A 20,051-nucleotide genomic window follows, 5' to 3' on the forward strand; every position below is an offset into this window, starting at 1 on the left:
TAATCTTTTTTATTTTTTTCAGAATTTTTTCATTATTTTTCATTTTATTAGATTATTTTATTTTTATTAAGTTTTCCAGATTTTTTAAATTTTTCCGTGTTTTTCAATTTTTTTCATTTTTATTAATTTTTCAATTTTCCAGAATTTTTTAAATTTTTTTATTAATTTTTCAATTTTTAGAATTTTTTTATTTTTTTTTATTTTAAAAAAAAAAACAAAAATGCCACGTGTACCCCAATAAAAAAATAAAAAATAAAAAAAATTATACAGTCAGCGTCCACGTCAGCAGAATCTGCTGACGTCACGTGCCACGTAGGAGATTCTGCTGACTCATTGGGGTCAGGGGGCAAAACCAAAGAATCTTCATTTTACGAGGACGGAATCTAAAAAAAAATTTCCTATGGGGCAAAATCAAAAGTCACCTATATTACAGGGGGGTAAAAGCCTATTAACCCAACTATAAATTATGATCCTCTCTATTTAATTGAACATTTCATTCAGAGAAAGAGAGATACAAAATTATTTTTCTAAATACCAAATGAGTTTCTCCGCAGTTCTTGCATAGACTCGTTTTTGGTCTTGCAAAGTTTAATTCTGTTAAAACACTTTAGAAGTCTCATTCGGTTGATTCGATATATTAGATTAAGAGAAACCATCCAAATGGATTTTCGAAACCATATTTTTACCAAAAATCTTAATACATAAGTTTATATATCTTCTCACATATATGTTGTACAACCTCAATTTTTTATCTAATGTAAGATTTTGAACAACATCTGACACATTTATCAAATTCTACCGAGATTATTCTCACCCAAAACATAGTAAAAAATAAAAAATTGTCTTTCTCAAGGTCAAAGTCATCATAGTATTGACCTGGACTTGGAAGTTTTCATTCATACTTTACCATTTTAAATTAATAATTCTGTCGAGATTATTCTCACCCTAGAGTCCTAGACATAATGCAAAATATATTACTGTCTTTCTCAAGGGCAAAGTCATCATAGCATTGACTTGGACTTGGAAATTTTCATTCATGCTTTACCATTTTAAATTATTAATATTCATATCATAGCACTGTCTTGGACCTGGTAATTTGAGTTCTATTTACCATCACGATTTCCCCTTGGTAATTTGAGATAGTATAACTATAAGATCAGCAAACACGATACCAATCTCATTCAAACATAAAAAAAAAAGTGCGAAATGATTTGCAGTCACAGTTCTTCCTTCATAATAACAATATCATTGCTAATACCTTTGCTTGTTAATGGCCAGAATATCCCATCCATTGGATGTCCTTTCAATCTATCTTGTACACATGATAACGAGAAGATTCTTGAAATAGCTGCTTATCCAGTCCCTATAAGACTCCTCATAAGTAACATTAACTACACATCGCAAGTATTACAAGCATCTGATCAGGAAGGCTGTCTTCCACGACTCTTACTTCAGTCCAATTTCTCTTCATCAATTTTTCCCTTTCGGATTATTGATGGTTCTGCGTTGCATCAGCAATTCAATGAATTGACCAATATTAGTTTCTTTGATTGTTCTTCACTAGGACAACGCCATCTGAGAAAGTACTACCAAATGTATGGAGTTGAGCAGCAGGACATGATTTCTTGTCCAATTTATATGGCAGCATTTGACGAAGATATGGTCGATATGAACCTTGTATCCTGTACCAAATTGTCTCAACAAGTTTCTCCCCTTATTCTTTCACATGAATGTGTATCTGGGATACAACAAAACTCAATCTCATTATCATGGTCGGAAACAAATCTCGACAAAGGATGCTTAGAATGTAAGCACAAATTAAAGAAGAAGATTAGTGTAGCCTCTGCAGGTGAGATACATTCACTTCTCTACTTCATTTGGTTTGATTTTTGGGTTGGTTCAAATTTAAGAGAATTTTTTTTAATTATGTAGCTGAGAATTCTGTAAGGATATTGAATGTATGATTTGTAGGTGCAATCATTGGCTCAATTGTGCTTCTTCTTCTATTTGGTTTTATTTTTCAAATATATCGCTATTTTAAGATGAAAAGCGAAGATCATACAAGAATTGAAAACTTTTTGAAGGATTACAGAGATTTAAAGCCAACTAGATTCTCTTATGCAGACTTAAAGAGAATTACAAATAAATTTAAAGATAAGATAGGCGAAGGGACTCATGGAGCCGTTTATAAAGGTAAATTATCGAGCCAAATTCTAGTAGCCGTGAAAATTCTTAATAATACAGAGGAAGATGGGAAGGAATTTATAAATGAAGTGGGAACCATGGGCAAAATTCACCATCTAAATGTAGTTCGTTTGCTTGGCTTCTGCGCAGATGGTTTTCGTCGTGCTTTAGTCTATGACTTTTTTCCAAATGGTTCGTTGCAGAAATTCATTTCTCCCTCGTACAAAAAAGATGATTTCCTTGGATGGGATAAGTTGCAACAAATTGCTCTAGGCATAGCAAATGGCATTGAGTATCTCCACCAAGGTTGTGATCAAAGAATTCTACACTTTGACATCAATCCTAATAATGTCTTATTAGATGACAATTTCATTCCCAAAATTACAGATTTTGGTTTGGCTAAGATGTGTTCGAAAAATCAAAGTATTGTATCCATGACTGCGGCTAAGGGAACAATAGGCTACATGGCGCCTGAAGTTTTTTCTAGAAATTTTGGAAATGTCTCTTATAAGTCCGATATATACAGTTACGGTATGTTATTGCTGGAGATGGTTGGAGGAAGAAAGAATACAAAAACGACCGGTGGTGAAGAAAATATACAAGTGGAGTATCCAGACTGGATCCACAATTTGCTTGAAGGAGATATACAAATCCCTATTGATGAAGAGGGAGATTTTAGAATTCCAAAAAAATTGGCAACAGTGGGACTATGGTGTATCCAATGGCACCCTATGCATCGTCCGGCGATGAAATCTGTGATACAAATGCTTCAAGGAGAGGGGGGCAAGTTAAAAGTACCAACTAATCCTTTCGGACCAACAACTACAACTAATACAAATGCTAATATTGTTGCAGAACGCATGAATTTGGAGCTGGAGGTGATTGAAGAATTAGGATAAATATATATTAATTATACATATGTATTTGAATAATTGTTCATTGTCAAGGACTTGTTACTTGTTAATAAAGTATTATATTTGTGAATTTGGGTATCTATAATTGAAATGTCATATCAAAATTTTAGTGGGTATCGATGTGTTTATTATTATAGTTGCAGATGTTTTGGCCATAATATAAAGTGTGACATAGGTTGCTTTGAAAAAATATGGGTAATTTATTGAACATTCAATAAAAACTAATCACGTAAGTAAATTTACAAGTGAATCCAAGGATACAAAGGGGACTTCATGATCCTATGAAACCATATTTGAAATGTTGTGATTTTGCACTTTTGCATACTATCAAGAAGTAATAAATTTTATTTTTGTGACCCGCCCATTAAGAAGTATGAAGTACTACGTACATGGGCGGATCTACATTGAGGCATGGTGTGGCAGCTGCCACACCAGATCCCAACCCAAAATTTTTTTTTTATACCCATAACATAAGGCATCTGATTGAACTGAGGGAAAGTGGAAACAAAGCAACGATGTGGGTGTTTGGTTGCACGGTTAAAAAGCCAAAAAACACTTCCAGTTCAAAATCTCTTCTGAAAATCGATTCTTCAACTGAGGAGAAGCTGCTATTCCTAGCTTCTGAAAATCGATTCTTCAACTGCAGGTTTGCCTTCCATCAAAATCTCTTTTTTGCCCTTGATTTGTACTGCTTTTCACCTCCCTCATAACTTTCCATCTAATCAGAATTCATTAACTATGTAGTTAATCAGAATCTCATTCTTAAACACGCAGGAAAAGGAACACAAGCAAATGGTCAAATAGTTGCAGTGTTTGGTACTCAAGGGTAAGCTCAAACACTCATCTTTTGTCTATTAATTCAGTTTTGATAACATTGCATTTGATGTGTTTGATAAAATGTCTAAATAAAAAACAATTTATTTCTTTTGTTTTCCTTGACCTTAGTTATGATTGTTTATTTTATTTTTTTTGCTTGTAATATTAATGATATTGATGGAGTTTGAAAATAGCTTCTATGTTTTTCATCAAATGATAATGAGATTGATGAATATTATTTGCATTGTGTGAGTGCTTTATATTTACTCTTAACAGGTTTTAGATGTCTGTGATTTTTGCTTCAGATTTGTTGTTCACTTTATCCTCCATAAGCTCTATATTTCAGTTTTAACTGGTCCTATATAAGCTCTATTTTTTGGTTCAGTTTTAACTGGTATTTTGGCTCTGATTTGCTGGTTTTCTTGTTCAGTTTTTACCACCCTTTTGGTTCAGTTTTACTGGTTTTTTTGGTCTAGTTTTGCTGGTTTATTGTTCTGATCATAGTTATTTGCAATGCCATGATTTCTTATGTTTGTGGATTGAGACATTGTTGATGGTTTGAGTAGACAAGTTTAAGCACCAGAATGAATCATTTGCCAAGAATGTCTTGGATTCATTAGCAGTGAGAATAGATAGATGTCCTAGACTCATGCATCGAAAACGGATATTGCTCCCAACTCGACCAATGAGGTATTATTTTTAGTATAATTTTGCCACACTAATATGCATTGTCTAGATCTGCCCATGACTAAGTAATAAGGTAATCGACTTAGAATCGAACATTACATTTGTGTAGACATTTGTTCAAGGTTTAAAGATCTAACTTTGAATTCGGTTAATAGAGATATAGCATAATTTATATTGGGACCTGAATTCGAATATGGAACACCGATTTATTCACGCCAAACTGCTTGACAAAAAATATTCGTCAACCTTTTTATTCCTTGTAAAATTTTTGTAAGCATTTTAAATCCCTAAAAATGCTAATGGGAAATATTATAAGGACTAAAAAGTGATTTTATTTCTTCTTTAAAAAAGAAAGTGTGAATTTATTTTAAAGGGACTAAAAATGAAAGTGTAGATATTTACTGAGAACGTTTATTTAATTAACCCTTTAAGCAATAATAATATGCATTTTTTTATTAAATAAATAATAATGTGGTCATATTGACTATCTTACAACTTATTTGAAGGGATTTGAACTCCATCTCACTAAATTAAAATGTCAAGCTTCTCTAACTAAACTTATTAGAATTTAGAAGTTAATATAAATTCTGAGTTTTTCGTTGTACCTAGCTCGTCTCAAGCTTATTTGACATATGAGATGTAACTTCATCTCTTTGATCTTGTAGTTTCTAACAGAGATGACACTTAATGGACATTTAAATAATAATAATAGACGAAAAAGTATAATATATATTTACAACTTTACACTGTTAGAGTGAACAATTTACCTTAGGGTGTGCTTGTTTTAAGTTATATTTGTTGATTTCTAGGAATAAAATGACAGAAATATATATGCCTTTGTTTGTTACAAGTTTACTAAATTTTATTCCCGGGTATAAAATGTTTCTGGGAGTAGAAAATTTTTCCCAAAGAAAATTGTAGGAATAAAGTTCTCATGGAGATGGGAATAAATTTATATATAGTTACCTATTATAATCCCTATTTTTATGGTTCCTAGGAATATTATAAAGTTAACCAACCATATTTTTTCTAAATACTTTGGAATAAAATTCTCATCTTTATATTCCAAGGAATGTTATTCTTTAGAATAAATTAGAACAAACACACCCTTAGAGTGTATTAAAATTCTCATCTTTATATTCCAAGGAATGTTATTCTTTAGAATAAATAAAATTCTCATCTTTATATTCCAAGGAATGTTATTCTTTAGAATAAATTAGAACAAACACACCCTTAGAGTGTATTAAAATTCTCATCTTTATATTCCAAGGAATGTTATTCTTTAGATTTAGAATAAATTAGAACAAACACACCCTTAGAGTGTATAAATGATGGATGGTCCAATGAATCTTAAAGGAGAGTCTGATATCATTTTAAAAATCGTGGTCAAGTCTTACGCAACTTGACAAAACCATTTTGTGATATGAGAATTGTTTCTACTTATAAACACATTGTCAGGTCATCTTTTATCCGATGTGGGACTACTTAACACTAACATTAAATGATTTATGGATTAAATTGGTGAGAGGGTACTATTATAGGGACTACTTTTTTTTTTTTTTGAAGGATAGTATGGGGACTACTTAACACTAACATTATTTTTTATATTATTTGAAATAATTTTTTATATTATACATGTATCGTTAAAAAAAAGAACAAAACATAGGATATACATTATCGGCTTATATAAAGATAGTATCTTTAAAAGCTTATTATTATTTTTGGTGTGTTTATCTAACGGTAAAATAAAACAAAAACAAGAAAACTGAGGGAAATGCATGGTGTATATTTATTAATTACTCTTATATCAATGTTCAGAAGTAGCTATCATATAATATTATTACAAAGAAACTCAAGAAGAAAGTGAGGGCCAAGGCCCACACTCTTGTTAACGTGGCTCCGTCCCTGTTGGCAATTAATTAATAAATCAAATATAGATATTATATGTACATCATAATATTTTTTTAATAATAATAAATCTTAAACAAAAGGGAAAATCTTTATTTAAATTATAACCACCTTTGGGTACTCGTTGACACCTTTACCTTTTGTTTTTTTTACAAGCATTCACATCTTACTTCTAGATGCTTTTATTTGTTTTGTGTTAATTACTTCTAATTGCTTAAAATAAACCGAGTTGGTTTTATATTTACGTCTTTTTGTTTAATTTCCTAATCCATGGATGCACTACAAGAAAATATCAGATTTGCTACCAGGATTGTGCTAGGAAATGTAATGGTAGTAAATATCATAATAATTAACTACCATTTGAATGAAATTAGTTTTTTTTATTTTTTATTTTATTTTGAAGGGAGTGAAAGTTAGTTTCATTTTAATTTTTTAATGTAAAACACAGTCATATTTTTCTCTCTCTCTGAAAACACAATCGTATTTTACAGTGAAATCGTATTTCTCTCTCTCTCTCTGAACTTTCCCATTTTCGATCTCACCCTCTCCCTTGCCGTCGCCGTCAGCCCCTCCCTCGCCGTTGCCCTTGCACACACCGATTCCCACCGCCTTTCCGATCTACCACACACCGATGCTCAATCCGGCGAAGAAATCGTTTACGCTCAATCTGACGAGTTTGCCAAAACTTTACGTTTTTGATTCATGCAATTCTCTCTCTCTCCAATACAAGCAATTTTCGTACCTGTGTTTCTTTGGTAAGAACCCTAATTTTTGTAATTTCACCTCAATTTAATTTTCTAGGTTAATTTCTTTGAATCATTCACGTGTAACTTAGCTTGCAGTTAAAATGATTTGAATTAAGATAAATTTCTTTGAATTGCATTGGAAGTGTGTTTGTGTAAATGAAATAAATATTAACTGAAAACCATGAATAATCACGTTTGGTTCTACTTCAGTTCATTCCTATGGAACCTAAAACCTTGTCCTGGTATTTTTTAATGTTGAAATTCCCTTTGGAGCATGTATGAGTTGTTGTTATGCTGCATCAAACTTTAGAGAACTACTAAGTTAGGGTTTGTTTGGATAAGTAGCTTATTTGGAGCTTATAGCACAAACACTTCTCATGATAAGCGCTTAAGGTTACATAAGGTAGTTTTTATAGGAAATGATAAAATAAAGTTCAATTGTTTTTTGTATATGCTATAAGTGATTTTCAGAAGTTATCTTAGGGAACTTACGAAAATAAGCTGAAAAAAGCTTATGAGAACTGTCATAAGCTGTTTATGAGAACTGTCATAACCATGAACTCTTTCTATCTACCCTTATATTATTTTCATATGAGCATTTTGAATTTTTCATTAGCTTGCTCAACTTGGCAAGATTTATTACGTTTTTGGATTGGCGTTTGATATTCATCTGTTTTGTTGTTTAAACATGTTTATTTGATATTGCAACTTGCCCTTGGAGTAAGGTTTGAGCTTAAACATGTTTATTTGATATTACAATTTGCAATTCTTCATTATAGTTTGTAATTGCAATTTACAAACCCAACACCACGTGACTTGTGTCTCAGATTACATTAGGGATTTTGAAGTACCTGCAATTAAGGTAACTGCTCCAAGGTTCACCGAAACGGACAGAGCTAGAATTGAGAAGGCTAGTCGGGAGTGCCTCGCCTTTGATCAGCTGGCTCCTAGAGCTCCTTTATGCCAAAACATGGTATGTATTTTAATGCTACTTTTGTTTGCTTATTGCAATTATAAGTGTTATTATTTTGTCAAAGTTGCAGTAATTTTTGAAGTTTGGATATTGGCTTAGCTCATGTGAGCAAACATTATAAGTTTATAATAGTTTAGGCTTTCAAACCTCATATATCATAACATTTATTTGCTTGTCTTGTTGCCAAGGCTCCTTTTTTCACTGTCATTTCATTTCTAGACATGTAGCAATTTTTTGAACATAATTTGAAACATATTTGAGAGCAGACCATTGCTTTCAACTTGAAGTGCAAAAAAAGCTACTTGTATATGCATTAATCATCTATGATTTTTCTTTTCTTTATTATACCATTATATGTAATAACTCAGTTAAATAAGAACCTGAATCCTCTTCCACGGTGCAGCAAAATATATTCATGTAAAAAAGTGTTACTGCCTGTCTTCGTAAAAAAAAGTTATAGTGCTGCACTTTGAGAGAGGGTCAAGTTCATTAGATGTCAAAGATACAGTTGACAGCATTCATGTTTTCATGCCTCAAAAATCACAATGTATCACCTTTAGCTTGATTCTCAACACTGCAGTAACAGAGTTCGATTTACAGAGCTATTAATATTACATACCAAATCTCTTGGAGGGTCTTTTATCTTGCAGTTACCCCGAGTAAATGGTATGTTCAGTCTACATGCACCATCCTTAATTTTACAACACACACAGAGAGATTGAAAAGGTTTACATCTAAGCTGTGTGACAATCACATGTTGAAGACAAGTTAACTTCCTTGTTCAGTCTACATGCACCATCCTTTCTGTGTGTGTTGTAAAATTAATAGCCAAGTCATATTGTATAGGACTGTCTTGCCACTCTTTTAAATGTTATGTAGTCTTGATTAAAGTGTTTCATGTCTCCAAGCTCTGTGATGTTGTACCAGTAGAATACCTAGTGCAACATGTGATAAACTTAAAATTGGGAACTTTTTACGGGGATTTACTTTGTTTTCAATTGGTATGTTCATGATATGAAGTGTAACCAAAAATTTCGTTGCATGATGACAATTTATTGAACTGTGGAATGCTTGAAAGATGTTGATCTGTTTACTCTATGGGCTGAGGAGACTCTAATTGAGGACAATTTGGTTTTAGACATTCTTTTCCTGGCCTATGATGACCCATTTTGTACTTGTGGTAGTGAGATATGGAAGAAGTTTGGTTCTATTTTCAAGGTATACTAACATACTTATACTTATACTTGATTTGTTTTGTGATATCTTCACAAGTTAGAACCTTGCTCAAGATTATCTTTTTATTCAGGGGATCTTAGCCGGTGAATATAACTTGGGAAAGCTGGCAATTACTACAGAGTCACAGTAGTTGTCTTATCATGTCAAACTTCAGCTGCTGCTTATTTTGATAGAATTCCTAAACTTGGAGAACCTTCTTTAAATGGTTGATGACGAAACACCTTACTGGTTAGACTAGTCTTTGTTTATATCATATATACATTACTTATGAGGAATACACATTGTGTAACTAACAGATAGTCATACCAATGAAATTCTGCGAGTGGCAATGCCGTATTCTTAAGCCTCATTCTGATGGACTGGCTAAGTGCTGAACTGAATGCAGTGTTGTATATTAATTCCACGTTGTCTGTTAGAGTATATTCTAGTTACGAGGCAAATGTTCCATCCTTTGAGTTTTGCCTTAATTATTTGATTTCATTCATTTTCCACGTAAGAGTTTTCAATTGGGAATTTGGGAAGAAATTACATACCTTCTCCTGCATAGTTTTCAAATGTCTTTGCTGCAATATGTCAAACCTTCTCCTTGATGGCTTATACTTTGTATTTGTTTGTGATGTAAATTATATGTCCTAACTCATAAGTCATTGCTAGATCTCTTTGATTTTACCTATAATTTAGTGCCATCTTGTTTGATTAATTTCATTTGCCAGTCTTTAATATTCGTTGGCTGCAACTGTGGGTTTTAAGCCTAGTTCTTCATTCAGAGTGATGCTTCTGTGGTCTTCTTACTGTAGTTCTATAGGTTGACATTATTTTATCTGTTTGTATTTTATGGTTGTTTTTCTAACTGATATTGTTTTATTGTTTAAAAAATTGTTTGGATTTCCAGGAGAGGTGCATCTGGATGGATGCACTAGTTTCTACTTTCAGTACTTTTGAAGTGAATGAAGCTGGTCCTTTAATTCTAGCATGGGCAGTATTTCTTTGTTTACTCTACACTTCCAGGAAAAGATGGGAACAACGAGCTCATTGTATGTGGTTAAGTTATATTTGAAATTTTTTATTTACTACAGCTTATGCGCTTATTACAAATTTTACCCTTTTTTTATTTTCTCTGCCTCCAGGATATTGATCACATTGGTTATGTTCGTCAAGCCTTTGAGGCTAGATCATTACATTACTGTCTCGAAATTCTCGAGGGTGACATTTTGAAGGATTGTGATGTGAGTTATTCTTTCCTGGGTTGTTACAAGTATGTCTCTTGTTCCTCGCAAAGAAAAGTATGTATGTTATTGTTATAAATTGATCTTTTGATGCTGGAATCTATGGTTTGTTAGAACTAGGAAGAATCAACTTGAATGTGATGCTTTAATATTCAGAATATATTTATTTATCAATACTTGTCATGGCTGAACAGGATTGCAATGTTGCATAGACAATCAGTAGGATTGAAAGAGTAAAGTGCATAAAGCTACACTAAATGATTCAACTGTCATGGTATTCTCAATGTGGACGAAAGTGGAGGATGTGAAGGTTGTGGACTGCAAGAAGAGGATCCGAAGAGAAGACCTGGGTTTCAATGGTAAAATAATAATCAATAAAGTCATGCATTTTATGCTCTTCTTGTTGCTCGCTGATTGGCTCGCTAGGACTACACGGTGTCTAGTAATTAGTTGGTTATAGGTGATAATAATATAGAACAAGATTCTTGAGATGTATTTACTTTGTTTATGCAAGGATTCATTGAAATACATGTGATAAATGTTTGCTTCATTCTTCAATTGGTATTGCCAATTCATATTAGAGATTTCAGGTGTTGTGTAGAAATAATGTGTAATTGCTATACGTTGATAGGGAATTAACGCCTAAGTAACCTTTTAAATTTCCCATTTTTTGATTACTTTCGCAGATTAAATTATTTTAGAATTGCTTTAGATCGATTTTTTTATCAAAATAGTTAGGAACTTTAGCTAGAGATTTACTATGAATTGTTTGCGACTATAGCCCAGCCAATTGGTTACGAAACACAAACTTTTGACCATGATTTGGCTACATATTAGTTGGGAATTAGTTAGGAGTTTAGAAATATTAGTTGCAAATTAGCTAGGAAATATTTTGCTAGACTCTTTCAAAAAAAAAAAATTTTGCTAGATAATTTGCCGCCCAATCCATGCTACAGCCAGTATGACAGCTAAATCACAACAAATTAGTAGCTAATTGAGTTTTGCTATAAATTAGCTTCGCTTTAGCTACAATTTCCTTCGTAGCAAATCAGTGTACAATTAATAGTTTTTTCAGCTGTACATTTATAGAAAAATAATTATGTTTATTATATAATCAATGAATAAACCATTTATGATTTTTTGTTCATGGTGTATAGGAATTCATTATTCATATGTGTGGACCAATTAAACTTATTTTAGAGTTTAAAATAGGTTGATGTGACACTAGTTTGTCCTCAAGAAGACTTTGTCAAACTTCAATTTTCCAACTTTTGCCGTGACATATGGGCTCAACGTATGTGTTTTAATCACTACATGTACCACAAGTTCTATCTTGTTATAAGTCATCATCGTCAATTGAGAAAGAGATAAGAAATGAAGAGTTACCAATGGATGAATGTATTTTGTGATAAGAAACGTGGGACAATTATTCTTCGTTTTTAAAGAAACTAAACTAGTCTACCTAAATTGACATCGGAGAAAATAAAACATGAAACCTTGAGAATGAGCAACTCCTAGGTCTTAAGCCAATACGATGAGGCCAACCCAGGTGAGTTATAAACTATTCTTCTTATTAATCATTCACATAGAAAATGGTAGTAATGGGGAAGAGACCAAGGAGGGTGTTTCCTTTGATACTAGTAAAACATATTGCTTGTAAATATTATTACCCTCAAAATAGGGCAAATTACATTAACCTCCCTTGAGATTTAGTTAAATAGCACAAACATCCCCTCTAGTTTTAAACTAAACACAAACCTCCCTTATTTTGTTTTCAAATTTACAAACACCACCCTTCCACTTTAACACCGTTTACTCACCGTTAACTCTGTAACTTTCCTACTAATACCATGAACTCTTCCACGTTGATTTTTGTTTAACCAGGTTGCACTTTAAATTATGTTATAGGGTCCAGGTCTTGTATCAAGTTCAATCCAACATGAATTTTAATTTGAAGTTGTTTATTAATTGAATTTTGTAAATATGCAGATCAACAAATTAAAATGATGAAACTGTAAATTTTGAAAGAAAATCGGACTCAAAAAGTATAACTATAGCAAATAACAGCAAATATAAATCACTCGATGATAATCTTTATTCAACTAATTGATTTATTTTGTCCTGACAAATTGATTTATGAATCTACCAATTTAAAAATACTATCCTTTTTTATCAAATGTTGCTATGCTTTGATTTGAGGAAATATGATGGATTTTTCTTCGATTTCTTGTAAAGAACCTGAGAATGAGTGTCGATTTTAGAGGTGCCATGGAAGGAAGCGTGAAAGTTTGGTAACGGTGGTGACTAACAGAGTAAACATGAGGGGAGGTAAATGTTTTTTTCAAACTAGAGGGGGTGTGGATGTCATTAAATAAACTCTCAAGGGAGGTAAATATAATTTTCTCCACAAAGGCACAAAATAACCCGTGTTGGTTTTATATTTATATGTTTTTGTCTAATTTCCTAATCTGTGAATTTTTTAGAATTGCAATGTATAATTGACAAAAAAAAAAATCAAACTATACATTTTTTTTGAAGAATTGTGTAGTTTATGTAGTTGATTTCCTGCACATAGTATTTACCCGAAAACAGAGTTAACACTGTGATGTTGTTTTCGCAGGATAATTCATACTTCTGATCACCACAGCTTGTTGGGTCATCCATAAGTCGAAACGGATGTTTGATGTTGCTGATTTTGCCGCATGAAGATGGTGGACAATATGTTTTGTTATTAGTAATTGCATCACATGTTTGATGATGATGCAGTAGTAGCACAGCAACCACCATCAAAATTTCGAGGAAGCATAAAAGTGATGTTGATTCCGTAGAGCAGGAGAAGGATTTCCCTCTCATGATTTTTACTGAAAATGAATTTTCTTGGTCTGGGATTATCAAAAAGAGAACTTTGTTTTAAGAAAGAAAGGCATCTTGTAGAAGAGGACTTTTAGTAGAGGTTCTTTATAAACTATAAAGGGTTAATAGGCTTTTACCCCTTGTAATATAGATGACTTTTGGTTTTGCCCCCTAGGAATTTTTTTTTTTAGATTCCGTCTTCGTAAAATGAAGATTCTTTGGTTTTGCCCCCTGACCTCAATGAGTCTGCAGAATCTCCTACGTGGCACGCTACGTCAGCAGATTCTGCTGACGTGGCGCGCTGACTGTATAATTATTTTTATTTTTTATTGGGGTACACGTGGCATTTTTGTTTTTAAAAAAATTTAAAAAAATTAAAAAATTCTGTAAAATTGAAAAATTAATAAAAAAATTTAAAAATTCTGGAAAATTTTAAAATTAATAAAAAAATTGAAAAAAATATTTAAAAAAATGAAAAATTAATAAAAAATATTAAAAAATTCTGGAAAATTGAAAAATTAATAAAAATGAAAAAATTGAAAAAAACGGAAAAAAATTTGGAAAAATTAATAAAAATCTGAAAAAATTAATAAAAATAAAATAATCTAATAAAATGAAAAATAATGAAAAAATTATGGAAAATAAAAAAATTCTGGAAAATATTTAAAAAAAATTTTAAAAAGATTAATAATTTTTAAAAAAATGAAATTTTCATTCGTATTTTTCAAAATTTTGATTAGTATATATCTCGAGCTTAGGTTTTTTCAGTGTATTTTTTTCCTTATTCTCGGTTTATAAATACACAAAAGTTCCCGGTTTATAAATACACAAAAATTCCCGGAAAAAATACTAATGAAAATTTCTAAATTTCGAAAAATACACAAAAAACCTAAGCTCATTTTTCCAGAATTTCATTTTTATTTTCGAAAATTTAAAATTTCATTAAAATTTATTTTCCAGAATTTTTATTTTCGAGAATTTCCAGAATTTTTATTTTCCAAAATTTCATTAAAATTTAAAATTTTGAAAATTTCATTTTTCCAGAATTTTAATTTTTTTAGAAAATTTCGAAATTTTATTTTTTCCAGAATTTTTTAATCTTTTTTATTTTTTTCAGAATTTTTTCATTATTTTTCATTTTATTAGATTATTTTATTTTTATTAAGTTTTCCAGATTTTTTAAATTTTTCCGTGTTTTTCAATTTTTTTCATTTTTATTAATTTTTCAATTTTCCAGAATTTTTTAAATTTTTTTATTAATTTTTCAATTTTTAGAATTTTTTTATTTTTTTTTATTTTAAAAAAAAAAACAAAAATGCCACGTGTACCCCAATAAAAAAATAAAAAATAAAAAAAATTATACAGTCAGCGTCCACGTCAGCAGAATCTGCTGACGTCACGTGCCACGTAGGAGATTCTGCTGACTCATTGGGGTCAGGGGGCAAAACCAAAGAATCTTCATTTTACGAGGACGGAATCTAAAAAAAAATTTCCTATGGGGCAAAATCAAAAGTCACCTATATTACAGGGGGGTAAAAGCCTATTAACCCAACTATAAATTATGATCCTCTCTATTTAATTGAACATTTCATTCAGAGAAAGAGAGATACAAAATTATTTTTCTAAATACCAAATGAGTTTCTCCGCAGTTCTTGCATAGACTCGTTTTTGGTCTTGCAAAGTTTAATTCTGTTAAAACACTTTAGAAGTCTCATTCGGTTGATTCGATATATTAGATTAAGAGAAACCATCCAAATGGATTTTCGAAACCATATTTTTACCAAAAATCTTAATACATAAGTTTATATATCTTCTCACATATATGTTGTACAACCTCAATTTTTTATCTAATGTAAGATTTTGAACAACATCTGACACATTTATCAAATTCTACCGAGATTATTCTCACCCAAAACATAGTAAAAAATAAAAAATTGTCTTTCTCAAGGTCAAAGTCATCATAGTATTGACCTGGACTTGGAAGTTTTCATTCATACTTTACCATTTTAAATTAATAATTCTGTCGAGATTATTCTCACCCTAGAGTCCTAGACATAATGCAAAATATATTACTGTCTTTCTCAAGGGCAAAGTCATCATAGCATTGACTTGGACTTGGAAATTTTCATTCATGCTTTACCATTTTAAATTATTAATATTCATATCATAGCACTGTCTTGGACCTGGTAATTTGAGTTCTATTTACCATCACGATTTCCCCTTGGTAATTTGAGATAGTATAACTATAAGATCAGCAAACACGATACCAATCTCATTCAAACATAAAAAAAAAAGTGCGAAATGATTTGCAGTCACAGTTCTTCCTTCATAATAACAATATCATTGCTAATACCTTTGCTTGTTAATGGCCAGAATATCCCATCCATTGGATGTCCTTTCAATCTATCTTGTACACATGATAACGAGAAGATTCTTGAAATAGCTGCTTATCCAGTCCCTATAAGACTCCTCATAAGTAACATTAACTACACATCGCAAGTATTACAAGCATCTGATCAGGAAGGCTGTCTTCCACGACTCTTACTTCAGTCCAATTTCTCTTCATCAATTTTTCCCTTTCGGATTATTGATGGTTCTGCGTTGCATCAGCAATTCAATGAATTGACCAATATTAGTTTCTTTGATTGTTCTTCACTAGGACAACGCCATCTGAGAAAGTACTACCAAATGTATGGAGTTGAGCAGCAGGACATGATTTCTTGTCCAATTTATATGGCAGCATTTGACGAAGATATGGTCGATATGAACCTTGTATCCTGTACCAAATTGTCTCAACAAGTTTCTCCCCTTATTCTTTCACATGAATGTGTATCTGGGATACAACAAAACTCAATCTCATTATCATGGTCGGAAACAAATCTCGACAAAGGATGCTTAGAATGTAAGCACAAATTAAAGAAGAAGATTAGTGTAGCCTCTGCAGGTGAGATACATTCACTTCTCTACTTCATTTGGTTTGATTTTTGGGTTGGTTCAAATTTAAGAGAATTTTTTTTAATTATGTAGCTGAGAATTCTGTAAGGATATTGAATGTATGATTTGTAGGTGCAATCATTGGCTCAATTGTGCTTCTTCTTCTATTTGGTTTTATTTTTCAAATATATCGCTATTTTAAGATGAAAAGCGAAGATCATACAAGAATTGAAAACTTTTTGAAGGATTACAGAGATTTAAAGCCAACTAGATTCTCTTATGCAGACTTAAAGAGAATTACAAATAAATTTAAAGATAAGATAGGCGAAGGGACTCATGGAGCCGTTTATAAAGGTAAATTATCGAGCCAAATTCTAGTAGCCGTGAAAATTCTTAATAATACAGAGGAAGATGGGAAGGAATTTATAAATGAAGTGGGAACCATGGGCAAAATTCACCATCTAAATGTAGTTCGTTTGCTTGGCTTCTGCGCAGATGGTTTTCGTCGTGCTTTAGTCTATGACTTTTTTCCAAATGGTTCGTTGCAGAAATTCATTTCTCCCTCGTACAAAAAAGATGATTTCCTTGGATGGGATAAGTTGCAACAAATTGCTCTAGGCATAGCAAATGGCATTGAGTATCTCCACCAAGGTTGTGATCAAAGAATTCTACACTTTGACATCAATCCTAATAATGTCTTATTAGATGACAATTTCATTCCCAAAATTACAGATTTTGGTTTGGCTAAGATGTGTTCGAAAAATCAAAGTATTGTATCCATGACTGCGGCTAAGGGAACAATAGGCTACATGGCGCCTGAAGTTTTTTCTAGAAATTTTGGAAATGTCTCTTATAAGTCCGATATATACAGTTACGGTATGTTATTGCTGGAGATGGTTGGAGGAAGAAAGAATACAAAAACGACCGGTGGTGAAGAAAATATACAAGTGGAGTATCCAGACTGGATCCACAATTTGCTTGAAGGAGATATACAAATCCCTATTGATGAAGAGGGAGATTTTAGAATTCCAAAAAAATTGGCAACAGTGGGACTATGGTGTATCCAATGGCACCCTATGCATCGTCCGGCGATGAAATCTGTGATACAAATGCTTCAAGGAGAGGGGGGCAAGTTAAAAGTACCAACTAATCCTTTCGGACCAACAACTACAACTAATACAAATGCTAATATTGTTGCAGAACGCATGAATTTGGAGCTGGAGGTGATTGAAGAATTAGGATAAATATATATTAATTATACATATGTATTTGAATAATTGTTCATTGTCAAGGACTTGTTACTTGTTAACAAAGTATTATATTTGTGAATTTGGGTATCTATAATTGAAATGTCATATCAAAATTTTAGTGGGTATCGATGTGTTTATTATTATAGTTGCAGATGTTTTGGCCATAATATAAAGTGTGACATAGGTTGCTTTGAAAAAATATGGGTAAATTGAACATTCAATAAAAACTAATCACGTAAGTAAATTTACAAGTGAATCCAAGGATACAAAGGGGACTTCATGATCCTATGAAACCATATTTGAAATGTTGTGATTTTGCACTTTTGCATACTATCAAGAAGTAATAAATTTTATTTTTGTGACCCGCCCATTAAGAAGTATGAAGTACTACGTACATGGGCGGATCTACATTGAGGCATGGTGTGGCAGCTGCCACACCAGATCCCAACCCAAAATTTTTTTTTATACCCATAACATAAGGCATCTGATTGAACTGAGGGAAAGTGGAAACAAAGCAACGATGTGGGTGTTTGGTTGCACGGTTAAAAAGCCAAAAAACACTTCCAGTTCAAAATCTCTTCTGAAAATTGATTCTTCAACTGAGGAGAAGCTGCTATTCCTAGCTTCTGAAAATCGATTCTTCAACTGCAGGTTTGCCTTCCATCAAAATCTCTTTTTTGCCCTTGATTTGTACTGCTTTTCACCTCCCTCATAACTTTCCATCTAATCAGAATTCATTAACTATGTAGTTAATCAGAATCTCATTCTTAAACACGCAGGAAAAGGAACACAAGCAAATGGTCAAATAGTTGCAGTGTTTGGTACTCAAGGGTAAGCTCAAACACTCATCTTTTGTCTATTAATTCAGTTTTGATAACATTGCATTTGATGTGTTTGATAAAATGTCTAAATAAAAAACAATTTATTTCTTTTGTTTTCCTTGACCTTAGTTATGATTGTTTATTTTATTTTTTTTGCTTGTAATATTAATGATATTGATGGAGTTTGAAAATAGCTTCTATGTTTTTCATCAAATGATAATGAGATTGATGAATATTATTTGCATTGTGTGAGTGCTTTATATTTACTCTTAACAGGTTTTAGATGTCTGTGATTTTTGCTTCAGATTTGTTGTTCACTTTATCCTCCATAAGCTCTATATTTCAGTTTTAACTGGTCCTATATAAGCTCTATTTTTTGGTTCAGTTTTAACTGGTATTTTGGCTCTGATTTGCTGGTTTTCTTGTTCAGTTTTTACCACCCTTTTGGTTCAGTTTTACTGGTTTTTTTGGTCTAGTTTTGCTGGTTTATTGTTCTGATCATAGTTATTTGCAATGCCATGATTTCTTATGTTTGTGGATTGAGACATTGTTGATGGTTTGAGTAGACAAGTTTAAGCACCAGAATGAATCATTTGCCAAGAATGTCTTGGATTCATTAGCAGTGAGAATAGATAGATGTCCTAGACTCATGCATCGAAAACGGATATTGCTCCCAACTCGACCAATGAGGTATTATTTTTAGTATAATTTTGCCACACTAATATGCATTGTCTAGATCCGCCCATGACTACGTAATAAGGTAATCGACTTAGAATCGAACATTACATTTGTGTAGACATTTGTTCAAGGTTTAAAGATCTAACTTTGAATTCGGTTAATAGAGATATAGCATAATTTATATTGGGACCTGAATTCGAATATGGAACACCGATTTATTCACGCCAAACTGCTTGACAAAAAATATTCGTCAACCTTTTTATTCCTTGTAAAATTTTTGTAAGCATTTTAAATCCCTAAAAATGCTAATGGGAAATATTATAAGGACTAAAAAGTGATTTTATTTCTTCTTTAAAAAAGAAAGTGTGAATTTATTTTAAAGGGACTAAAAATGAAAGTGTAGATATTTACTGAGAACGTTTATTTAATTAACCCTTTAAGCAATAATAATATGCATTTTTTTATTAAATAAATAATAATGTGGTCATATTGACTATCTTACAACTTATTTGAAGGGCTTTGAACTCCATCTCACTAAATTAAAATGTCAAGCTTCTCTAACTAAACTTATTAGAATTTAGAAGTTAATATAAATTCTGAGTTTTTCGTTGTACCTAGCTCGTCTCAAGCTTATTTGACATATGAGATGTAACTTCATCTCTTTGATCTTGTAGTTTCTAACAGAGATGACACTTAATGGACATTTAAATAATAATAATAGACGAAAAAGTATAATATATATTTACAACTTTACACTGTTAGAGTGAACAATTTACCTTAGGGTGTGCTTGTTTTAAGTTATATTTGTTGATTTCTAGGAATAAA

General features: G+C 31.8%; 2 protein-coding genes and 1 long non-coding RNA gene across 4 annotated transcripts; all 3 read left to right on the plus strand.

Moving 5' to 3' along the window:
- The first annotated feature begins 1,206 nt into the window (after positions 1-1,206).
- LOC146953027 (rust resistance kinase Lr10-like) lies at positions 1,207-3,214 on the plus strand. Its single transcript, XM_085707600.1, has 2 exons — positions 1,207-1,849; positions 1,972-3,214. The coding sequence occupies exons 1-2, from the start codon at positions 1,207-1,209 to the stop codon at positions 3,081-3,083; spliced, it is 1,755 nt and encodes a 584-aa protein (XP_085563726.1). The 3' UTR covers positions 3,084-3,214.
- Positions 3,215-6,988: 3,774 nt separating this feature from the next.
- On the plus strand, positions 6,989-11,270 carry LOC146953028 (uncharacterized). 2 transcript variants are annotated; one of them, XR_015007983.1, is made up of 7 exons: positions 6,989-7,264; positions 8,083-8,228; positions 9,367-9,446; positions 9,535-9,692; positions 10,357-10,498; positions 10,592-10,690; positions 10,885-11,270. It is a non-coding gene; the product is annotated as an uncharacterized LOC146953028 (long non-coding RNA). The 2 variants fall into 2 exon arrangements; XR_015007984.1 differs by lacking the exons at positions 10,357-10,498; positions 10,592-10,690; positions 10,885-11,270 and having other exon boundaries at positions 9,307-9,446; positions 9,535-10,349.
- A 4,574-nt stretch (positions 11,271-15,844) lies between these two features.
- Positions 15,845-17,850, plus strand: LOC146953029 (rust resistance kinase Lr10-like). The gene is made up of 2 exons (XM_085707608.1): positions 15,845-16,487; positions 16,610-17,850. Exons 1-2 carry the CDS (start codon positions 15,845-15,847, stop codon positions 17,719-17,721), a joined length of 1,755 nt encoding a protein of 584 aa, XP_085563734.1. The 3' UTR covers positions 17,722-17,850.
- The last annotated feature ends 2,201 nt before the right edge of the window (positions 17,851-20,051 follow it).

Source organism: Medicago sativa, chromosome 1 (genome assembly GCF_051527215.1).
Source record: "Medicago sativa cultivar Bolivia chromosome 1, Bolivia_mono, whole genome shotgun sequence".
Taxonomy (NCBI): domain Eukaryota; kingdom Viridiplantae; phylum Streptophyta; class Magnoliopsida; order Fabales; family Fabaceae; genus Medicago; species Medicago sativa.

Excerpts from the sequence above, each read along its gene's own strand:
- LOC146953027 (XM_085707600.1), top strand. The coding sequence starts at position 1,207 with ATGATTTGCAGTCACAGTTCTTCCTTCATAATAACAATATCATTGCTA. Across the intron at positions 1,850-1,971 it reads GATTAGTGTAGCCTCTGCAG|GTGCAATCATTGGCTCAATT; the intron begins GTGAGATACATT and ends TATGATTTGTAG.
- LOC146953029 (XM_085707608.1), top strand. The coding sequence starts at position 15,845 with ATGATTTGCAGTCACAGTTCTTCCTTCATAATAACAATATCATTGCTA. Across the intron at positions 16,488-16,609 it reads GATTAGTGTAGCCTCTGCAG|GTGCAATCATTGGCTCAATT; the intron begins GTGAGATACATT and ends TATGATTTGTAG.